Raw genomic sequence first — 22655 nt, forward strand, 5'->3', positions numbered from 1 at the left:
CTTCTGTTCTTTTAATTTATTGTTCACCTTTCCCCATTGTTTTCGTAATCTGTGCCATTGTTCCCTTTGGTCACCTCAAGTCATTTCCCAGTAGTAGTTGATGGTCAATACTTGGACTCTGTTCTCAGTTTGCTCCCTTGGATGATACTGACAAGGCAGCTTAATTTGTCAGTCTTCCTACTTAAAAAAATTAAAGTACATATCCAAATGGTATTCCTGTATCATTTAACAAGGTTTGCTTATGCTCCAGAGCTTAGTTTGGGGTTTTTCAGACATGGACACAACTGCCTCAGTTTTACTGTTTCTATCCAGGCCAAGGGATTTTGTGTTGAATCCAGGGTAGGCTCTATAGTAATGTAAGCATTTTTCTGAAACAGACTCAGCTGAGTTGTTTGTAATTCATTTTGGTGATCCAAAAGTCACCTCATTAACATAGGTAACAAGAGATACCTTCGTCACTCTCATCACCTAGGAAAGTCCAAGGGTTTTAGGAACTCTGTGCTAGAAGAGATGATTTGTTATTATAAATCACCATCTCATGAGTATCCCTTTTTATATGTAATTGCCTTTTTTGAATGCTGTTGTTCAAGAACTCCAATATGGTGTATAAAACATATACAGGAGATCTATTGAGAAAAGTTCTTTCAAATATCTAAATGGCCCAGTTTGGATGAAGGGTAATAGTCTCTCTTCTCTTCAGCCAACAGAAGAAGACAGACTAAAGCTGAAAGAGGGAAAACTTGCCTTGTTTTGAGTTTAGGGTAGAGTCAAGCCATTGCTAGGCATAGAGCCTGGAACAGAGAAGGCACTTGGTTAATATTTATTGAATGAAAGAAACCAGTAGGTAGGATTTGAAATGAAATGAAAACTCATGCCTAATGCCCAAACGCTAGTAATTAGATTTCAGAACCAACCCAGGAGTCTTTTCCATGGGCACGTGCCCAGCCCTCATTAGAACTTCTGGCAGGCTGTCCAGCCACATGTATTGTTTGAAGTTCCTCTGGTATGTAAACAAAAGTTCCACAGGACTCTTCTGAGGAATTAAAAAGAGTTTTATTCTGATAGGATTTACAAATCAGAGAACATAACCTTCAGCATACACCAAAGACAGGCTCTAAGGTGAGAAGAATAAGGCAAGAGTTTTAAAAGTGAAAGTCAAAGTGTTGGATTGCTATGGAAACAAGACCATAAACTTACATCATTCATTTTCTGACTGGTGGGGGCAAGTGGACTCTCAAAGTTCTGCTGACTCAGTGGTCAGCAAGTGGATTGTGAGATAAGAACAATGGGTAGTTTCAGTTGACTCCTGGTCAGCAGGTAGAGTCACAAGATGTGGCTAACAGTTGGAATCATAAGACATGGTCAGTGGGGAAAGGGAGTCACAAGGCATGGGCCAACACCTCAGTTTCCCTTGGAGTCTCACAACATGAGCTGGTAAAACAAGTTTTGTGGAGAAACAGACAATTCAGGGAATGCAGTTGGTCAAGTAGACAGAGTCAGAGTTTACACTGCAAAATTACCTAGTCACTTGAGCTGGTCAGAGACCAGATTGCAGAAGGGCCTAGATCTTCACAAAATTATAATATTAAAATCCTTGGGTGCCGGCCCGGTGGCTCAGGCGGTTAGAGCTCCATGCTCCTAACTCCGAGGGCTGCCGGTTCGATTCCCACATGGGCCAGTGGGCTCTCAACCACAAGGTTGCCAGTTCAACTCCTCGAGTGCCGCAAGGGATGGTAGGCTCTGCCCCCTGCTACTAAGGTTGAACACGGCACCTTGAGCTGAGCTGCTGCTGAGCTCCTAGATGGCTCAGTTGGTTTGAGCGCATCCTATCAACCACAAGGTTGCCGGTTCGACTCCCGCAAGGGATGGTGGGCTGTGCCCCCTGCAACTAGCAACGGCAACTGGACCTGGAGCTGAGCTATGCCCTCCACAACTAAGACTGAAAGAACAACAACTTGAAGCTGAACAGCACCCTCCACAACTGAGATTGAAAGGACAACAACTTGACTTGGAAAAAAAGGCCTGGAAGTACACAGTGTTCCCCAATAAAGTCCTGTTCCCCTTTCCCAATAAAATCTTTAAAAAAACAACAACAACAAAACAAAAAACAACAAAAAAAACCTGCACAGACTTTCAATTATGCTTATTATCTTTAAAAAAAAAAAAAAATCCTTGGGTGGTTCAGATGCAATCCATTCTACAACAGCCACAGGATCTTGTTGTCTCTGTGGTCCCTGCCAGTGCTGACACTGATATTTTCACCTGAAATGAGAAGTTGCCTTCAATCAAATGCCTGCTTGTGCAACAAGGTCAATAAACTCTAATTCTCACCCTTAAAACTGATATTAATATTTGCATTTATAAAACAAATGAACCATCAGGTCAGCGTTTTCTCAAGTGTGTCCTGTGGAACACAAGTGCTGTGAGCTGCTCTAAAGAAAGCATCTGTAGTCAGATAGATTTCTATGTCATAAAATGCTAACTCTCCCCTCAAGTGAGTGATTTACAGCATACACTGTGATTGTGTGTCACTACATCTGTCCGACAGTAATTAGACCCATTTAACTCAGTGCTTCCCAAATACACTGACCCTGGAACTCTTTTATTCATCAGACATCGTTAACATCCTGTAGAAGCACAGTAGAGATACCCAGCCCTGATTCTGACTATACAACCAGTACCAAATTTGAGTATTAATTTCAAGATCATGCTAGTAACTTTTATTATACTAGATAATAAAACTATAAATTTCACTCAACAAATCTATTTAATAGGTAGGCCTCAGATCTTGGGATGCAAATTATTAGAATTTAAAAATATCAGCTATAATTCTGTAATCTTTGTTCATGACAGTTTGGTTCTCTCAGTGAACAAAATGACTTAGATATAAATTCTGTTTGTGGTCATGATGTTTAACAACTTCCTAAGAAGGAAGCCAGTGGAACCTTAGTTACTGTTTTTCAGAAGTAACTCTGCATTGCTTCTTCATAGCCCTGCAGGTACTCTCAACATAACCCGAAAGGGAAACTGTGCCAAAACTAAGGTTCTTCATTTATGAGGCTAGGAAACCCCCAATATCTTTAACCTAGGAAATACTGGAAGACAGATCTCGAAGATCACAAATTATTAGCTGTCACCCAGAACTGCTGGTGCCCATATCCCCTGGCACATGGGTAGCCCAGAAGAATGAGGCCATTCCAAATAGAAGGTAAGATGAGAGGGGAAATGATAGGGAACCTGAGTTTGATTCTTAGTGTTTTTATGGTAGGACTGATCCTAATTTGAGGGTCACTGGCTGTTTTTGTACAAGGTTCTGTTTGTAATTTTTATTCATGAGCACAAGCTAGATCCCAGGGCCTCTATGGCAGGGATGCTCAATAATGTGTCCCTCATCTGGGAAGAGCTGGAGATAGGACTCAACCCTGGGTGTTCTGATGAGCAGTCCACATCCCCTGAGTGCTGAAGTTGAGATTTTAAATTCATTGCAAGTGTTACCGGAGAGCGGGCCCTTCTCGGAGCGATGTCCGGGCTTGGCCCTCACAAGTGGGGGGTGCTGGGGGGGTAGATCGAACCCGGGCGGAGTCCAGGCTAGATTCCCAGACTGGGGGTCTCAAACCTGGGCCTTCGAGCAAAACTGGGAATCTTACCTGCTCCAGCTGTGAGAGGAAGGGCCTTCTTCGGTGTGGTGTCCAGGTTCTTGGCGTCTCGAACAAAGAATTGAACGAGATACTGAGGCAAAGTAGTGAAAGAGCAATTTATCAGAAGAAAACGTACAGTCCAAAGAGTTTGGAGCAGTCCCCAAGCAAAGGCAAGGCTCAAGAAACTCAAAGGCGCTGACCCGCGAGGACTTGGAGTTTTTATCCTTTCATTTTTCTCTAGAATGGGCTGTTCTTTTCCGGGCATGAGATTACTGGATTGACACCTGTGATTGACAAGAGGCTATTACCTCATCTTTTTAGACTGCGCATGTTCCTTCCCAGAATTCAATCTGTTATAATGAAGTTCCGGGCATATATATAATATTATAATGATGGTATAATGAGGCCCAGGTGAAATGAAGGTCATTGTGGCCTTTACTGCACAGGTGAGAGTGACTGGTTTAATCTAGTTGGGTATTTTGTACCCATTTCTTCCTCACAGGCGTAGATAATTACAATGAAAAGGGGAAGTTTTGGAGAGAGAGGGGAGGTCTGGGTGGTGGCATCCTGTGGGTTGTGTTGGACATGCAGGAATGGAGAAACCCAATGTCTATCTCTAACCGCCTGCCTTGTTTTCCACTTGAGAGACGTGATTCCCATAAAATCTCTATGGGAAGTTGAGGGACAGGAGGTCTTTTCTTCTGTATCTGTTTCCTGCTGAGTAGAGGCATAGAGCTGTCCCTACCTATTGGGGGATCACGGAACTCTTGTCGTATCTGATCTTAGATGACACGAAGGGGTCTCGAGATCCGCCTGGAAGACCGTATTGGCCTCTTTGGTTGGGACTGGTAATCTTGCTGGGGTATCATCTGTATCCCCAAGGCCCCTGAATGAGGAAAATAGATTTTAATTAATAAATTTCTTAGAGAGCAGAGCTCAAAGCTATTGATGTGGGGTGGCCACGTGATGGAAAATCCGTCAGCTCTTATGGAGCCTGTGGCCATTCAACTGGTTACTCAGGTGGCGTCAGTTGTCCAGGAGCTGAGCCCAGAATGGGTTGGAAAGAACATTAGGCTTCAATGATTACAATCAACAAGTATAAATTACAAGTTTTAGGGTAATTATTTAAAGTAGGGGGTAGGAGAAAAGAAAGTAAGGAAAAGAAAACTTAAGAAAAAGGGAACTTAAAATCTCTGTAGGAAAGAAAACAAAGTTTCTTAGTGGGGGTGGGGGGGGGAGACTACTCGCTTGGTCCGTATCATTTCCCCCCTGTTGCATATGTTATGTAGATTTAAGTTGGAGCCAGGAGTGGATCCCACATAGACGCAAAACCTCTCCCAAGTCAGGGCCAGCACTGGGGTGAGGTAAATAGAAGCATTAAAACTGGTCTGCATAGTAAATGTATAGCAAGCAGAATCATTAAAAGGCAAAGAAAGAAAACTTTCAAAAAGACCAGAGATCCAAATAAAAAAGAAATTAAAAATCTCTATAGTGAGGGGGCTCTCCCATATCACAAGGAGATTAATTTGAATTTGTAAGCTATCAGGTACTCTGCTATGGACTGAATTGTGCCCACTCTCTCCACAAATTCATACATTGAAGCCCTAACCCCCAGTGTGCCTCTTTGGAGATGGCACCTCTAAGGAAGTAATTTAGGTTAAATACAATCACAAGGGTGGGGCCCTGATCCCATAAGATTAGTGCCCTTGTAAGAAGAAACACCAGAGAGCCAGTTCTTTCCCTCTCTGGGTACATGTACTGAGGAAAGGCCATGCGAGGACACAGTGAGAACGTGTTCGTCTGCAAGGCAAGAAGAGAGCTCTCACCAGAAAACGAATTGGCTGGAACCCTTGATCTTGGACTTACAGCTCCCAGAACTATGAGAAAATAAATTTTTGATGATTGAGCCGGTCTATGCTATTTTGTTTTGGCAGTTAAGCCTACTAAGACATGTGTCCTAAAACAACTTCAGTGACAAAAATGAGCAGATAAACTACAGGACATGAAAATCAAAATTGCTTTTATCTGTTCACCATACTTCCATGATTGCTTACTGCTACTTTCTTATCTGCTCCCAAACAGGGCAGAGAACATGTTGGTGCTTCAACACTCCCATTTTACCTGCATCGCACAGATGTGGTTGTAAAAACAGGAGAACTTGAAGGCCATCCAGGCTTTGGGAAGCTGCAGTCTGAGATTCACTCTGCGGTAAACATCCCAGAACTATAGCCACACACACAGCAGAATTCAATCCGAAGTCAAAAAGTTTTCCTTGAAAATAGATTTAATCTTATTTGAATTAGAAATGTTCTGTGTCTCTCTCCAAAATCAAATCTGAACAGTCATCCATTTGACTAAAGAAAGTTTTTCTGGGGGAAATTTTTGAAGCTAGTAAAAGAAAACTTCACATTTCTTAAATGTCAATCCATCAAAAGGTACATAATCAAAAAATGTCAACGTTTGACCTGTTCAGGAGGTAATCAGGATCATTCACTCTGAAGGAGAGCAGGAGGGGGAGAATTGGGAGAATCCCAATCACTGCTGTGATTTGAAGTCTGAAAAAGTTCTTACCTACCCATTTCAGTTAGCACTGGTGTTAATATGCAAAGGCAAACGACCCTCAAGGACAAGGTTTCATTGAGCAGAGGATAACAGAGAGGAACGAAAGAGAGGACAGCAGACTCCTGAGAAGTATTTGTGTTCAGCTGAACATTAACAGGCCAAGAGTGAAAAATCAACATTGTGTGATCAGTAACTTTAAAGACGAGCTCAGTTCTCTCTGGCACTACTGACACTTCCACCACTTTTAGCTTCCAAATGCTAGAAAAAGATAAAACGATTAACAAAAGTAGAGAATGTAGAAACTGCTGGTTTTGTGCCTGGAGGAATGACACCAGCCAGAACTCCAGTGCTCAAGCGCTGAGTCTGCAAGGCAGCAAGGGTGGGGGAGGGGAGAGGGGGATGGGGAGGCTGTGGCAATACTGCTCCAGAGTCTCCGCTGGTTAGTGGTGCTGCACAGCCTCCCCAGATGCGCCTCCAAGTGCAGGTCTCCTAAGAAACAAGGGCCTGCTTGGCCAGCTTGTGGATCACGTGGTTGATGCCCCGATTGTGGAAATAAGTGTGTTCCATGTCAGTGTCAAATGTCATGACAGCCTGGAAGGTCTTCCTGGTATCCAGCCGCAACAACAAAGACTCAGAGCAGAGTCACAGGGAGGAGGCCAGAGAGCTCAGTCAGGGGGAGCTTCTGCCCAGCCTGCCCTCAGATCTGTCACTGGAAGTGCAGTCCCGCCCCCCAGCAGCAGAAGCAGCGCCTGGGAACAGGCACTGTCTCTGGCCCCCTGAATCATGCTGCGCTTTATAACAAGAGCCCCTCCAGGCTTATCTGCACCGGAGAGCACTGCAGAGTGTAAACGATGGAGGTGAAAACCGCCTGAGAATCAGAAAGAGCCTCTCAGGGCAGCAGCTGTAGTGACGCTGGGGCTGATGTTTTCTAAACCGTTTCTGGGAACTCTCTGGATAGAAGGGTCTCGGTCAGCAGATGTTTCATTAAGGTTGTCCTTGAGGCAGCTGGCCCAGCTGCTACCCTGGGGCACAGACCTCAGCAACTGCCTCTCTCTGGGTGTCTAAGTCGCCCCCCAGGAACCTTGGGGCCTGGGGCCTGGGGTGAGGCTCAGGGATGGGGAGAGTGTGTCAGTTGTTCACATTTTTATAATAAAAAGGTGTTTTTTAGGTAACGTCCTATGTCTGAGCTTTCATCATTATTTGAGCAGAGATTAGGAGGAATGGGAGACCGCTGGGAGGTAAGAATGGCACTGATGAAAACGGAAAAAAAAAAAAAAAAAAGAAATAAGAAATCAATGGGTATCATCCTCACTGTTTGTGAAGACAGGCAGAAAAAGTGATAGTAGAACTAAGTCTGGTGTTGTCCTACTGAGTGATTCCGCACACCCCCACCCCCCAAATCCCACTGATTTCCTTCTAACAAGACTGACTGCAAACGGGAACTCTTTTAGCTGGGACGCGCATGAAGAAGCTTACCTTGACCTGGACTTTTTTTTATGCTTAATGATATTTGTAAGTATTAAAATAATGGAACATTGAGATTTGAATACAATGACAGTAAACCATTGAAATTTTACATTGACATTATACAGCCACTAGCTATAAGGCAAATGCAAATTAAAACCACAATGAGCTACCAGCTCACCCCAGTCAGAATGGCTATCATCAACAAGACAAGTAACAACAAGTGTTGGAGAGGCTGTGGAGAAAAAGGAACCCTCATAGACTCCAGGTGGGAAGGCAGACTGGTGCAGCCGTTATGGAAAACAGTGTGGAAGTTCCTCAAAAAATTAAGAGTAGAACCACGATATGGTCCAGCAATCAATCCCTCTTCTGGACTTTCAATTTCAGAACACCTTCTGTCTTTGTGTTTTGCTACTCTTCACAACTAACCATCGCTGAGTCTCTGATACTGAGTGAGATTCTCTTGTTTTTAATTTTTAAAATAGTTTAATCAATTGAAGAGGAGGGGAAAATCTGATCTACGTTCCACTTTCCCCCTGATGCCCTAGGATTTGAATGCTTTTCTAAAACCAGGACAACAATTAGGCACTTCAGTTAAAGGAATATAAAATTCAGTTTGGTTGGAGTAAAGAGATGGAGTTAATTTGGAATCTGTTGACCAGGCAACTGATGGGCTGAGTTTTGCATTGACTTTGCGTTGACTTGGCCCCTGCAGACCCTTCTGACCCTGCACGTCCCACCACGTCTCACTGACCTGTGTCTGCACTCTGTGCCTTTGCTGCATTTGTAACACCTTCCTTTTCTCTTCCTCAACTCGACGTGTTCGAGTGTTCGATGTCGCTGGGCTGTTACCCGCAGGCAGGCCTTCCCCTAATCATTCTGACTAGCAGAGTATTGAGACAGGTTAGTTAGCGTGTTGCTAGGTAGAAAAGGGGGTCCCTGGTGGAATAAACAAAAAGCAGCCATATCCTGAAACTTCAGGTTCTGGAATGTCTCCTTCACTCCAGGACAAAGATATAAGACCGTAATTTGAGGTTAATAAATTATCTCAAATCCCTCTTGACAAAGGAGCAGATCTGATAGATAGGAATGGGTTATTTCGTTAATCCCTTCAGGATGGACAAACAGGACAAACCTGATAGATAAATTCTGTTAGAAGGCTGCAGTCCCCTTCCCCAAGCAGACAAGGGAAGGTATAAAAGTAAGAGCTTTTGTCTCAGTTACTGGGCTTCCCAGTTTCAGGTACCCCCTCCTGCTCGGGAGCTGCAACCTCTTCTCCTGCCTCTAATAAACTATCTTCCTTTACAACTCTTTGCCTCTCCCTGGTCCGTGTTTCCATTCTTTGGCTTCACGAGACGCGATCCCAGCACTCATCAAAAGTCTCCTACATCATTTGGGGACTCACAGAGAAATATTCCTGCATCAGTAAGGCTTGGGCAGCTCCTGGGACTGGGCAGCCAAGGGCCCTTTCCTCCTGGTGAGTATAACATAGACAGTTCCCAGCAAGCAGCTGCCACTCTGGATTGGAAGGGAAGCTGGGAAAGGACCAAGGAATCAATTCTGTTGCTTTACTTTCTAAGGACGTCATGGGAGAGCAACTCAGAAAAGCATGATGCTTCTTCATCTCCTGCTTCTTGGGCTGTGGCTTCATTTCACTTGGTGGGCAGTAATCTAGAGCTGAACTGGTTCCCTTGGATCAGACATTCACATCCTGGGAACCGTGGATCTTTGGGGTTGTTTGTAGAACAACTGCAGGGTGGTCTGTGAAGACTCTGAGATTATATCAAAAAAATGTATTGTGTGTAACTTTTTTCATGGGGAAAAATTTCATGGTTTCCATAATGTTCCCAGAGGTTGAGAACAACGGCCTTAAACTTATTTAAGGCCATTGTCCCAGGTAAATATGAGGAATAAGCCATCCTGGTAGTATGAGGGCCAAAGAATTTTAGGGTGGAAATCAGTCTGTTTCCAGTGTTGCTTTGAGGACTTCTGATCCCCAGCACATTACGCATAAGCTGTTTATCTCTCTCCAGAAGTATCTAGATCTTCTTATCTCTGCTGGTTTTTAACTTCCCAGTGGTATGACTTGGAGCAGGTACTCTGTAATCACTCTGCTGGGCATTCGATGGACCTTACAACCTGGAGTTGGGGAATTTTCCTTGTTACTTCTTTGAATAATTTCTTCTCTTCCCTTTTTAGAATCTCTATCCAGTCAGATGTTGGGCCTCCTCAGTTCAGTCTTTAATTTCCTTATATTTCTCTCTAATTTTTCTGTTTTGTCTTTCTATTCTATATTCTGATAGATTTTCTCATCAAACTTTGCTGTGAATTTTTTAGGAGTTTTTCTTTTTTTAATTTAAAGAGTTCTTTCTTGTCCTCTGATTACTTTATTGCAACAGAAAAGCATGTCATCATTCTGAGGCGGCAATTTTTTTTCTTACAGTTTTCTTCTGCTCTTTGCATTATCTCTGGTTTTTTCCACCCTCTTTCTTCCGTGTCTCCCCACTCCCACTCCAGTCAAGCCATTGTGTCTCAGTCTAGTTGTGTAGGACACAGTTCCCTGGTCCATGCTGGTGTTATGAGCCTTGCTGCCTCCCACCCCCCCAAGGCAGTCATCTGTGGGCTGCTCACACTGGCTGCCGACCACTCATGGCAGCACACAGTAGCCCACGGCAGCTCATGCTGGCTGCTGGCCACTTACACTGGCCACCGGCCGCTCATGGCGGCACAGAGCAGCCCGTACAAGCCAAGCTCCAGCTGCTCATGGCAGCCCAGCTCCAGGGAGAGTTGTTGTTCACAATCTGTAGTGGGCGCAGCTCACTGGCCCATGTGGGAATTGAACTGGCAGCCTTCAGTGTTAGGAGCATGGTGCTCCAACCACCTGAACCACCAGGCCTGCCCTATCTCTGTTTTCTTTCCGTTTCCCCACTATTCTTCACCTAGGTCTAGCTTTCAAATTCAAGACTTGGTTCAAATGTCTGTTCATCTATGGTCTAACCATTATGTTGCTTTGTACACCTGAAACTAATTTAAAAAATGTCTGTTCATCTCTGATTTTATCTCCTTATTTAAGAAGAGGCATTAAACATCTGACCAGAAGTTCTATGTCACAGCAGGGCTTGTAAATAAACGAGGTTTCCTGTGATGGTCAGTAAACTGGAGGTCTCCCAATGTCTATAACTGCAAGTCCTTCCCTTGGTCTCTTGGGCATTCTACCATTCATTGTGACTTTTTCATTTAATAAATTTGTTAATCATCCCTGCTACTCACTGAACAAATATCTGCTGGGCATGGACTTTGTGCTGGCTCCTGGTGATCAACGATTATTTGTGAAGAGTTCACTTTGCAAAGATATAATCAGTTACAAGTGAGTCAGTTTGCATGGTGATAAACAACACTGACTTCGGAGCCAGACTCCCGGGGTTATAATCTCAGCTTCCCTACTTGTGACCTTAGGGATTTATATGAGTGCTCTATGCCTCAGGTCCCCAATTCTAAACTCAGGTAATTATAGCATCTGCCTCAAAGGGTTGTTATGAGGATTAAATACATCAATATATACAAACATCTTAGAACAGTACCTAGGGCGTAGTAAGTTCCACGTAAATACTTAGCTATCACTATTTTAAAATAAATAGGGAGGATTATTTCTCAAGTCATTTAAAGTTTTCAAGCAGCTTTGCAAAATGCACGGGGAAGGGAAGTGACAGAGGACCTACTACGTATGCCAGACACTAAGCTATTGTGTTTTACATGTCATTCCATTTCAGTTTAAGCCTTAGAGCCTGAAAAGTAGATATTATTTCTATTTCATGGGTAAGGAAAATGAGGCTCAGTGAGGGGAAGTAACTTGCTGAAGGCTCCACAGCTGGTATGAGATGGAGCTGGAACTCAACCCAGGCTTGTCTGATTCAAAGTAAAGGCTTTCTCCATGCCTCTTACCTGTGAACAAACAATTCCAGCTGTAATATTCCAACTCTAAATGTTCCCTTTAGGACCCAAATGGCTTCCACAGGCTTCTACATTTCTTCTTTTCTTAGTGGTATGATGAACTAAAATCGTACAATAGCACTTCTTGATAAATATTCTCTACATTAACCTGGAATTTCCCCTCAAATACTCTGAACTGATGAAATTTCACTCAGAGGCTTTCTAAGCTCAACACCCAGGAAAACTAGATTTAGTTAAACTGTGAAGCAGAATCTAACCAGGAAGAGGAGGTTTTACAGTTTAAAAGGCATCTCCTTCAATAACGAACTCTACATACATGGACGCCTGCCAAGAGGGACTTCAGGGAACAAGAGGCAGGATGGGGCTGTGAAGGAAAAATAAGACCAACAGAAAGTCATCGTGTAAACATCCAACCCCCAGAGCCTGACAAATGCTGGCTTCTCCACGAAGAGACGACACCGTACTCACAAGTGAAGAAGTGACTTAAAGGTGCTTTTCATCAGCTGAACTTAGAAAAGGAAGCTGAACTTTGGGGACTTTGTCCTCATCCCTCATCCTCAGCCCCTGTCGTTTACCTGGCAAACGGGACTCTGGATGCCAGAGAGCACCCGGAGAAGTGAAATGTGAGCACTGAGGCAAACCTGAGGTAAAGCACCAGAGCTCCCCAGGCCAGGATTTCGACTTTGAGGATGGCTTACCTGGTGACATACTGAAAGGAGGAAAAGACAGGTGAGTCACACAGAAGGCATGCTGCCCACAGGGGCTGGGCCTCCACATCTTCCCATCTCACCAGCTCCCAGGAGCGTTTTGCCTTGGGCCACCTCATATTTCCTTGCTTGATTTTCTCTCCAACACAAAAGCTCTGCACCCTACCTATGATAATTAAAGGTCGCATTTGTAAGCCTAGCTTCAATGAGAAAGCTTCAGTGACGCACTCAGATATTTAAAAAATGAGGTTCATTCATTCACCAATTCTAAAGACACATAAAACATGCTTTTAAAAAAATTGAGATCACAAAAGGGAAATAGAACCATATCATCCAGCATCCCTATTCCCTATAAGATCACCTCAAAAACCAAATCCAAGGAAATCTCAATATCAACTTTGGACATTTTGCTGAGTTGCACTCTCCTCTGGTGGTTTATGTTTGGTTTCTCTTGTGTCCTTTGTGTTCCCCTCACCCCACCCCCATTGGTTGCTGCCTCCCTATCTTGGTTTCATTGTCCTCAAAGCAGACCTGCAGCTGTGTTCGTTAGCACATCTAAACTTTATCCTCAAATTCATAGTATCCACTGAGGAGCCCAGGTTCTACTATTGAGAACTAACTCACCCTCTGAATAAGCAATCTGGTCTTTCTTTGGGATCACTGCTGACATGGCCAGATGAAAGAGCATGTAAGAGTTCAGTATAGGACACACAGTTCTAATCCAAGGAAGCCACTACTTCCATTAAATGATTTTATTAGTAACAGCACCCTGTGCCCAGATGGTGCTCTCCTACTCTAGGGAGAGAAGGCAAGTGGATGGCAGAATGCCCAACTCAGATTTTCAGAAGAGCTCCTCTGGCCTCCAAAAGAGAGTTTATGGATGATAGACTTGGGGGGTGGGGATGAAGAATGTGGGAGAAGTGCCACAAGGTCAGCTCCGTTGTTACCTACTGCTCCAAGATTCTTGCCATAAATGCATTGTCATGCCAGGTGGCATGCGGGGTCTCAGCTCCCGCTTCCCACAGAAGAACGCAGGATATGGTGAGGCCAAACAGGAACACACACGGAGCCATAGATAGTGGAGTCATACCACTATATTCTGCTGGTGGCTGGGTTGGAGACACAGGAAGCAGGAGCCACACAATCCACAACCTGCCATCCACTACTCTCTGCCAACCAACCCCACTTGCTAGCTGCAATCTGCCGTGCTAACTGGAATCCGCGCTTGCCAGCTCAGCCACCATCTTCTTGCTAGCCCCCCCATTTTCTGCTAGTGTAGCCACCGCAATTATATTAGTGGCCAATGGCTCACTGGTTACTGCTGATGGCCAACTAGCCACAGTTGATGGCCATCCAATCACTGTTGATGGCCATTTACTACCGGAGCCAGCACTTTTCCACGTGAGGGCAAGAGCCTGGAAACTGTACTCCTGGCTCTGTCCTCACATGTATTGACATAAATCTATCATGTTCTGTGCCCACTGCTGTAAAACCAAGATTACTGTGGTAATCTTAGAGTTTAAAATGGAAAGACTGAGCCTAAAAATTTAGGAAAATGCCGTGTAGATTATTTCTAAAGAAATGTTCAAACTACACCAAGCAAAAGACCAGAGCTTCATTAATTCGTGTTGATGGACTGACTTAATTGATCATGTTGATTGGCTGACTGTTTAACTGTGCAGGAAAGGCATGGTTACAGTAGCTCAGAAAAGTTATTTCGTAAGTGGCTTCATATGAACATCAAGGCTCTTTTTTATAAAATTATAAACGATAAACCACTTTATAAATGGGCACATGCAACATTATTGGTTTGTGTTCCTTAAACTCTTAATTATGCACATTAATATTCAATGTGTATTTTTCTCCATTTAAAAGGTTTTCACAAACTGTCATTTAAATCCTGACATTAAATGTAAATTAAAAATCGTTGAAAAGTAAATGTCATTAAAGCAAATATCTTAAGTTAAATCTCAAGAAATCACATTGAGGAAGACATTAATAATCCATAACCCAGAGTGGGGAGATAAAAGCAGTTTCTACTTTCCACTTTTCCTCCTTTGTTTTTTTTTTTTTTTTTTTTTTAATTTTAATTTTTATTTTTATTGGGGAAGGGGAACAGGAACAGGACTTTACTGGGGAACAGTGTGTACTTCCAGGACTTTTTTCCAAGTCAAGTTGTTGTCCTTTCTATCTTAGTTGTGGAGGGCACATCTCAGCTCCAGGTCCAGTTGCTAGTTGCAGGGGGCACAGCCCACCATCCCTTGTGGGAGTCGAACTGGCAACCTTATGGTTGAGAGCCCACTAGCCCATGTGGGAATCAAACCGGCAGCCTTCGGAGTTAGGAGCACAGAGCTCCAACCGCCTGAGCCACCAGGCAGGCCCTCCTCCTCCTTTTATTAAACAGAATTCTTCTGTAAATAATTCCTTTTTGTCAGTTTTGAAAAAGGCTTGAGGCCAGGAAAGAGTCCTGACTGGGGAAGACAGGAAAGGATCCTTAGGACAAGCAGAGACTTCACTGGAGACCCACTCAAGTCCCTCCTCTTTCCATCCAAGAATTTAGGCCTTGGCTATGGAGTCAGTGTTTTGGGTATTGTCATTCCATTCCAGATTCTTCCAAAACCCAGCTGCACCCATCCTGAAACAACGATAATGCATCTGCCTTGGGGGGGGGGTCTACATTCTTCCATCCCACCTTTGTAGTGGAATATACAGGAACCATTTGGCTAGATTATATTGTTCTCAGCCCTTGATGAAATTTTAACCCAAAACTCCAGGATTAAAGGACAGGCAGGGCCCTCAGCCCCGCCTCCCCCTCCGCCCCCGCCCCACCCCAAATCCCGGCCCACTGAGGTAGGTTGGATCTGCCAGGGACGAACTGGGACGGAGCCTAGTCTGGCGCGAAGATCCCCAGCGCTTGAAGGCACCACCCACAAGCCGAATCAGCCAATCGCGGCGCCGGCAGACGGTGGGGAGCGGGGGCGGGGGCGGGGAGGGGAGCAGGTCCGGACCCGCCGAATTCCCCCGTCTTAATTACGCAGCCTCCTGGCCACAGTCCTGCTTCGGAGATCTGTGGACCTACTGGTGCTCGCTCCTCCTGCCGCAGGTAAGCGCCCGCGGCCTGGACCTGGCGCTGCTGGGCCACCCTGGGAACCAGCGTGGCTGTCAGCCTTGGGGATGGAGGGTTCAGGGGTCCCAGGAGTCACCGTCCTCGGACCTGGCCTGGCTGGTATGTGCGGAGGGCAGGGAGCAGATGGCACTTCCCATGCCCAGCCCCGTGTACAGGGCCGGTGTCGCCCGGCCCCAGCGGTACTCTGAGCCCCGGGAGAGCCTGGCCCTGTCCTGGGGCAGAAATGGGATCTATGGAAGAACACTTAACTCCCTGCTTAGCCTCCCCACACAGTCTCTGTGGATAGATTAGTTGTTTTTACTCCATCATGGTGGCTATAACGTCTTAGAAGAAAGTAAAATCGCTTTTCAGAAGGATTGGTCTAATCAAATACTCATTTGTTTTCCCTTCCTAGGTTTTTGAAATATGAATCTTTCACTCTTCCTGACTGCCCTTTGCTTGGGAATTGCTTCAGCAGCTCCAAAACTTGATGGAAGTTTAGATGCACAATGGAACCAGTGGAAGGCAACACACAGGAAACTATATGGTTTGGTTGGTAACTTCTGAAACTGTCCGGAGGGACCCCTCAGAGAATGGTCCATGATGTTGGGAGTTTATAGTAAAGCAGAAAGTAGCTTCTTGAGGATGGCTCTTACCAAGGCAATAACTTCATGGTACCTATTACTGAGCACTGAGGGCATTCATCATGTGGTGTGGGCCCTGGAGAACAGCTCCCAGAAGTATAAACCTTGCCTGGCCATGGTTTCTCTTCCTGTCTGTCTGCAAATCCACTTGGTGAAGGTGAGTTGGTTTTAAATAGAAATGAAGAGGATAGGTTGTGTTTGCCTCTAGAATGAAGAAGAATGGAGGAGAGCAGTGTGGGAGAAGAATATGAAAATGATTGACCTACACAACCAGGAATACAACCAAGGGAAACAGAGCTTCACCATGGCAATGAACACCTTTGGCGACATGGTGAGTATGACACGTAAGGCTGAACTTGTCCTTCCTCTCCTCAGGACTATACCAAAATAATCTCTTGTTTTTCAACATTCTATTTCCTTTACCTTGAAGACCAGTGAAGAATTCAGGCAGGTGATGAATGGCCTGCAAAATCAGGAGCGCAAGAAAGGGAAAGTGTTCTGGGAACCTCTCTTTGCTGAGATTCCCCCATCTGTGGATTGGAGAGAGGAAGGCTACGTAACTCCTGTGAAGGATCAGGTATGACAGTATTCAACAGCTTACTTTCCAGGAATAAAGCCATAAAGGACGTGGTGCCCTTGCTATGGTAAAATGTGGGACGATATGCAGTTTGCTATTTTTTTAAGAGTTTTCAGGCCTATTGGCTGTTGTCAAAATCTTGTTATTTGTTTTGTAGATGGAAAGCTTTTACATTTTGTTTTCAGGGTCACTGTGGTTCTTGTTGGGCTTTTAGTGCAACGGGTGCCCTTGAAGGACAGATGTTCCGGAAAACTGGCAAACTTATTTCACTGAGTGAGCAGAACCTGGTGGATTGCTCTCAGTCTCAAGGCAATAAGGGCTGCAATGGGGGCCTAATGGATAATGCCTTCCAGTATGTCAAGGAAAACAGAGGCCTGGAGTCAGAGGAATCCTATCCATATATTGGAAGGGTAAATGGACCTCCTTATCTTGTTATTCCAGCTCTGCTTTTGAAGGTTAAACACTTTAGAGAAAACAGAATACCGTATTTAGAATTCACATTTTAGATGTAGAATCTATATATGGAAATGGAGAGAACTTTCATTAAACTATACTAGCCTTGAACAGTTCTCTGTTTGGATGGTTACCATATAGCAATTCTTATTTCTATGTTATGTGGAGATATACATACCATTTTTTAAAATTTTACTTTCCCAGGGTTTTATACAGAGTACAAATTTCTCCAGAATGAAAACTTCTTGTGGACAGGTAGACGAGAGTATCTCATTGAATACACACCAGCTAGTTTTTCCATTTCAAAACAAGCAATAGCATTTCACCTTTTGGGATGCTTTATAACAAATGTAACTTGGAAATCATTAAGCTGCAAACTGTCTTAAATTGATGTTCCCCAGGAGGTGGATGGTAGTACTCAATTCTCTTCCTCTTTACCTTTGAAAGGTTGAATCCTGCAACTACAAGCCCGAAGACTCTGTTGCCAATGACACTGGCTTTGTGGACATCCAGCAGCAGGAGAGGTCCCTTATGAAAGCCGTGGCAACTGTGGGGCCCATTTCTGCTGCTATAGATGCAAGCCATTCTAGCTTCCAGTTCTATGAAGAAGGTAAGCACTTGTGTATGTAGAAATTTAGGCAGAAAAATTGGAAAACTGCTGTGACACACAGCAAGATTGACTCTTTGGTTTGCATTAGTCAATGTAGAATTTCTGGGTGTGTGGATTTAACATAGTTGTTCATTGTGTACACGTAATATTTGTGCCTGATGTTTCCATTTGACATTACTTGAACCATATCCCCATGATTTTAAGCACTTCATAAATGTATTGAAATGGCTACATAATTTGATTGATATAGCTTAATTTACTTTTTTCCAATTGTTAGAGCTTTATGATTTCCAAAGAATTTTACTATTGTAATAAAAACTGGATCCCTTGGCTCAAATAATTTTGTGTTCTGTGCTATTTCGTAGACTGACATCTGCTGACAAAAGTAGAATGATATGGCTTCCAAGAGTGTCTTTATGCCTCTTGACAAGTTATTTACAGCAGAGATTATGCCAAATCATATTTTTGCTAGTATTAGATGAGGGACTAAATCTCTAGCCTAGATTTAAAAAAAAAAAATCCTGTTTTCAAATTTTATTTGGATTTATGTCATTTAACTGAATTGTGAGATGCCTCCATTACAGTGGTTGATACGCTGGGTTACTGTCAACATGTCACTTGGAGGTCCTCACCCCAACATTACATTTTACTTTCCCAGGAATTTATTATGATCCAGAGTGCAGCAGCCAAGAGGTGGATCACGGCATTCTGGTGGTTGGCTATGGCTTTAAGGGAGCAGAATCCGATGACAATAAATATTGGATTGTCAAGAACAGGTATAAACTGCCAAAAATACTTATATTTGAAATTGAAAATCCTTCTTGGAATCAGTATTTGGATCCAGATCCTCAACCCTTGAGCACACTTCTGAAATCCCAGAAGTCTTTATCCCACTTAGAGTGAACACAGACATCAATGTTTGATTATAACATGAAGATTCTAGCTCAGCTTTGCTGGGGTATTGATATAGTTTTTGTACCACTACATTTCTAAATTTGAAAATTTTCTTATTTGTGAAACACATCTGGCCCCAGGAGTTTCCTGTTGCTCTCTTGAATTTTGCAGTTCTGTGAAAGGTTTGGGGATAGAAGTTATGTACCGGTTTAGAACTCAGCCAAAAACAAGAACTGCCTCTCCTGATTCTGAATCTATCTGGGTCTCTTGTGTACTGTTTTAAGTATCAAGTGTTATAATTAATAAAAGTGCATTTGATTCTTTGTATAAAATGAAAAACATGCTCTTCTTTCAGCTGGGGCACAGCTTGGGGTGAGAAGGGCTACGTAAAGATGGCCAAAGACCGGAACAACCACTGTGGAATTGCAACCTCAGCCAGCTATCCTATTGTGTGAGATGATGGTAATACAGAAAGACTTCACTGGGAACAGGATATCCAGAGGAGGAAATTTTATCTTCAAACTGACCACACCTTATGGTGCAGGATAAAATACTTGAATGTTGAAGATCCAAGTTGTGATTTGAATTCTGTGACATTTTACACTGGTAAAATGTTACCACTTCTTTAATTACTGCTGTAAATAGCTTTGTATGATTCACTTGCCTAATAACTTTGAAATTCCATGCTTCAAAAGGATGTAAAAAGTTTTACCTTTGAAAATAAAAATTATGCAGAGGTGGGACTCTTTCTGTTTTTAATACGTTAACTTTCTGTAGAGACAAAAATGTAACTGGGCTCTAAAGACATAACTGGTCCATTAGAAGAATGGCTAGTGGCCTTCTGGCTATTCTAGTTATAAATATACAGATCTTATGCCAATTGCCCATTGTCTGTGTCTGACCCAACCCTTGAATGGAGCAAAATTTGACAATATATAAAGACAAAGTTCAATTATTTTAATAAGGAAAAAATTCACATTTTAGAAAAGTGAGCATACATATATAGGATTGTCAGGCTAGACAAGGGCCTTAAAAATCATGATCATTTGACCCAACATAGCTGTCATCCAGCTGAGTTACAGGATAAATGTCTCAGAGCCCATTTCTAGTGCATCTTCCCCAACTGTAGTGAAGACCACCTTGCTGCTTTGCAGTTGAAGAAGGACTAGAAATGGTGGATTGCCAAGAAAGTCTTTGGGTCTGTAAGGGATTAAGGGTAAGCTCCCCGATTGGAGGCTGGGCTTCAAAAATAGTGTGGCCTCAGAAGTGGGAATTAGGTGAGAACATTAAAAGTGATAGTCCGAAGCTTAATTAACAAAAAGTACTCCCTACATTGGGCAGGATAAAGAAGCACATAGTTCCATTTGCTGTGTGTTTAAAATTTACATGTTCCCACTTACAGAAATATATAGAGGAAGTGGAAATATTTAGTTAATAAAGCTTGTAACTCCTTATGAGGACATGAGGTAGAGGACAATTAGGGTCTCAACTCACAGTCCTCTAGCAGTCTCTGGTCAAGTCCATCTATACTGGGCCACATGCCATGCTGGGCCTTCAAGGTAGTCTTCCCTCATAGATGCTTAAATAGCCAACTTTTTGACCTAAAATGACTCATGTGTTTGGGTGAAATTCTGTGGGTTTTGTGACAGTACTATCCAGTGTAGTCACAGGAAGATTTGGGAGGCTCCTGAGCTGAATCCTTTTCTACTGGTTGCGACCTATAATGAAACAACCATATTGATGTAGCACACCCACTGTGTCCTAGTCACCATCTGACGGGAAAGACAGTCCCAACCTCCTCCAGGGGCTGGTGCTGGGAGAGGGAGGTAGCTGAAAACAACAGGAGGAGGAGAAATCTGACATGACCACAGAGGAGGCAGTCAATAGGACAGGATTAAAAAGGCTCTGAACAAAGACTCATGGGTCAATACCCCCGAGAAAAGAGAAACTGCCTTAAGAGAAAGTGGGAAGTGATTGAGTTGAGTGTGGGAGATGAGGCTGGGTCCACATGTGAAATTTTAGGACAAGGGAACCATCGGTGGTGAAAAGACTGTTCTAGTTATCTATTACTGTAAAACAAACTCCCAGAAACAGAGAAGTGTGAAAAGCCCATCTTTCCCATTTCCTGACTGGACTTCAGCTACATGGTTTTCCCCTGGAAGTCTGTCATGTGTGCTGGAATCATCTGTAGGTGTGACAGGACTGACATCCAAGCAACTCACTCATAAGACTGTTCTCACTGCTGGTGTGGGCTGGGTGTTCAGCCTGGGCTGCTGACCAGAGCACCTACATGGGCCTCTCCATGGCTTGGGCTCCCACAGCATGAAGACTGGCTCTGAGAGCAATATCCCAACAGAGAGTGTTCCAGAACTGCAAGGCTTCTTATGACCTGGCCTTAGTCCCCAGTGAAACCTCTGCTGCTACTTTGTATTTGGAATACGTCACCAGAGAGAGCACAGCTTCCAGAATGGGCTGCAAGCCGAGCTCGTGATGGAGACTGGCAAGGTCACTAAGCGGAAGAGCTTGTGGGGTAGAAGATATGTTTGTGGCCATTTTTGGAAAATGCAATCTGCCACATTCAGTATCTGAAAATCCACTCGAAAGGACTTTTTTGTGACTGTCATCTTGCTTCACCATGACAGACTAGCTCAGACTGCTATCCACGGAATCCTGGAAAGTTACCTAAGACTCCAAGAAAAGGCCTAGGTGCTGAAATAAATGAAAGTGTGAAGACCTCTCAGATTTCTAAATGATTGAAAATATATCAGAAGATTCTACCATGTTTCCCTGAAAATAAGACCTAGCCGGATAATCAGCTCTAATGTGTCTTTCAGAGCAAAAATTAATATAAGACCCGGTCTTATTTTACTACAAGATAAAACCGGGTCTTTTATATAATGTAATATAATATAATATAATATAATATAATATAATATAATATAATATAATACCGGGTCTTATATTAATTTTTGCTCCAAAAGATGCATTAGAGCTGATTGTCTGGCTAGGTCTTATTTTCAGGGAAACATGGTATAACTTTCAAAGACATTTATATTTATTTAACTTGTGAAAAGTTCCAAACTTCATCTATCATAAAAGTATTTTTAAAAGAAGCCAGTAGACATGAAATAAAGCAGAAAACAAATTTGGTTATTACATAAATCTTGTCCATAGCATAAATTTACTATTAATATTTCCTATATTCCATATAGCTTCATAATTTCTATTTAAATTCAAAGGAAGCAAGTGATTCAGAATATTATGAAGAGGAATTTGGTTATGTGAGTGTGTAGTTACAACCTTGGGTATTGTTTTAGGGGAGGGAAATAACTCAGAATAGCTAGGAAAACTTGATTCAAAGCAGCACAGGTATTTCAAAATATAGTTACAAATCTTAAGCTATTAAACCCTTCCTGGATTTTCCAGTCAAGATGGCAGAGTAGGTAAACGCTGTGCTCACCTCCTCTCAGGACCACATCAATTACATTTAAACTACAAAACAACCATTATTGAGAATCACCTGAAGCCTAGCTGAACTGAAGCCTTATATAGAAAAATCAGGAGGGATATCTCGGCTGCAGATGTCCCCATTGAGGAATGAGGGGGCCCAACCCCTACCCAGCCCAGGGTTTCAGTGCCTGGGAGACAAATCTCCATAAATTCTAGCTGTGAAAACCAGCAGAGATTGTGGCTGAGTGAGATGGAGGGTGGCTGCACGCCCAGGCGCTCCTCTTATAGGGACCGTGTATGGACTTACTTGCTGATGGACTCACTATGAGCTTCAGCGCTGGGCAGCAGCTTGAAAGGCACCAGGGACATAAAGGGAGGAACTGAATTTTCTAGCTTCAGGATGAGGGCTGGAGGCACAGCTTTCTCTCAGACGGAGGAGCTGGTGGAAGCCATTATTTCTTTGTTGAGCCCTCCCCCTCCCTGCGTGCAGACACAGGTGGCCACCATATCTGAGTCTTCACACTGGCTATGACGTTTTGTCTGCTCCATCCTAATGATTCCCTCAGACCACATCCAACCCAATTTTCAGGCCCACCCAA

At 43.4% G+C, this 22655-nt stretch overlaps 1 protein-coding gene across 1 annotated transcript; it reads left to right on the forward strand.

Moving 5' to 3' along the window:
• Window positions 1–15302: 15302 nt before the first annotated feature.
• CTSL (cathepsin L) lies at window positions 15303–19349 on the forward strand. The gene is made up of 8 exons (XM_019732526.3): window positions 15303–15425; window positions 15844–15980; window positions 16281–16403; window positions 16503–16649; window positions 16835–17059; window positions 17550–17712; window positions 18371–18488; window positions 18962–19349. Exons 2-8 carry the CDS (start codon window positions 15855–15857, stop codon window positions 19059–19061), a joined length of 1002 nt encoding a protein of 333 aa, XP_019588085.1. The 5' UTR covers window positions 15303–15425; window positions 15844–15854; the 3' UTR covers window positions 19062–19349.
• Window positions 19350–22655: the final 3306 nt, after the last annotated feature.

This window comes from Rhinolophus sinicus, chromosome 16, assembly GCF_057876585.1.
Source record: "Rhinolophus sinicus isolate RSI-liver-muscle chromosome 16, RSI-T2T, whole genome shotgun sequence".
NCBI lineage: Eukaryota > Metazoa > Chordata > Mammalia > Chiroptera > Rhinolophidae > Rhinolophus > Rhinolophus sinicus.

Excerpts from the sequence above, each read along its gene's own strand:
- CTSL (XM_019732526.3), top strand. The coding sequence starts at position 15,855 with ATGAATCTTTCACTCTTCCTGACTGCCCTTTGCTTGGGAATTGCTTCA. Across the intron at positions 16,650-16,834 it reads TAACTCCTGTGAAGGATCAG|GGTCACTGTGGTTCTTGTTG; the intron begins GTATGACAGTAT and ends TTTTGTTTTCAG. Across the intron at positions 17,713-18,370 it reads CTTCCAGTTCTATGAAGAAG|GAATTTATTATGATCCAGAG; the intron begins GTAAGCACTTGT and ends TTACTTTCCCAG.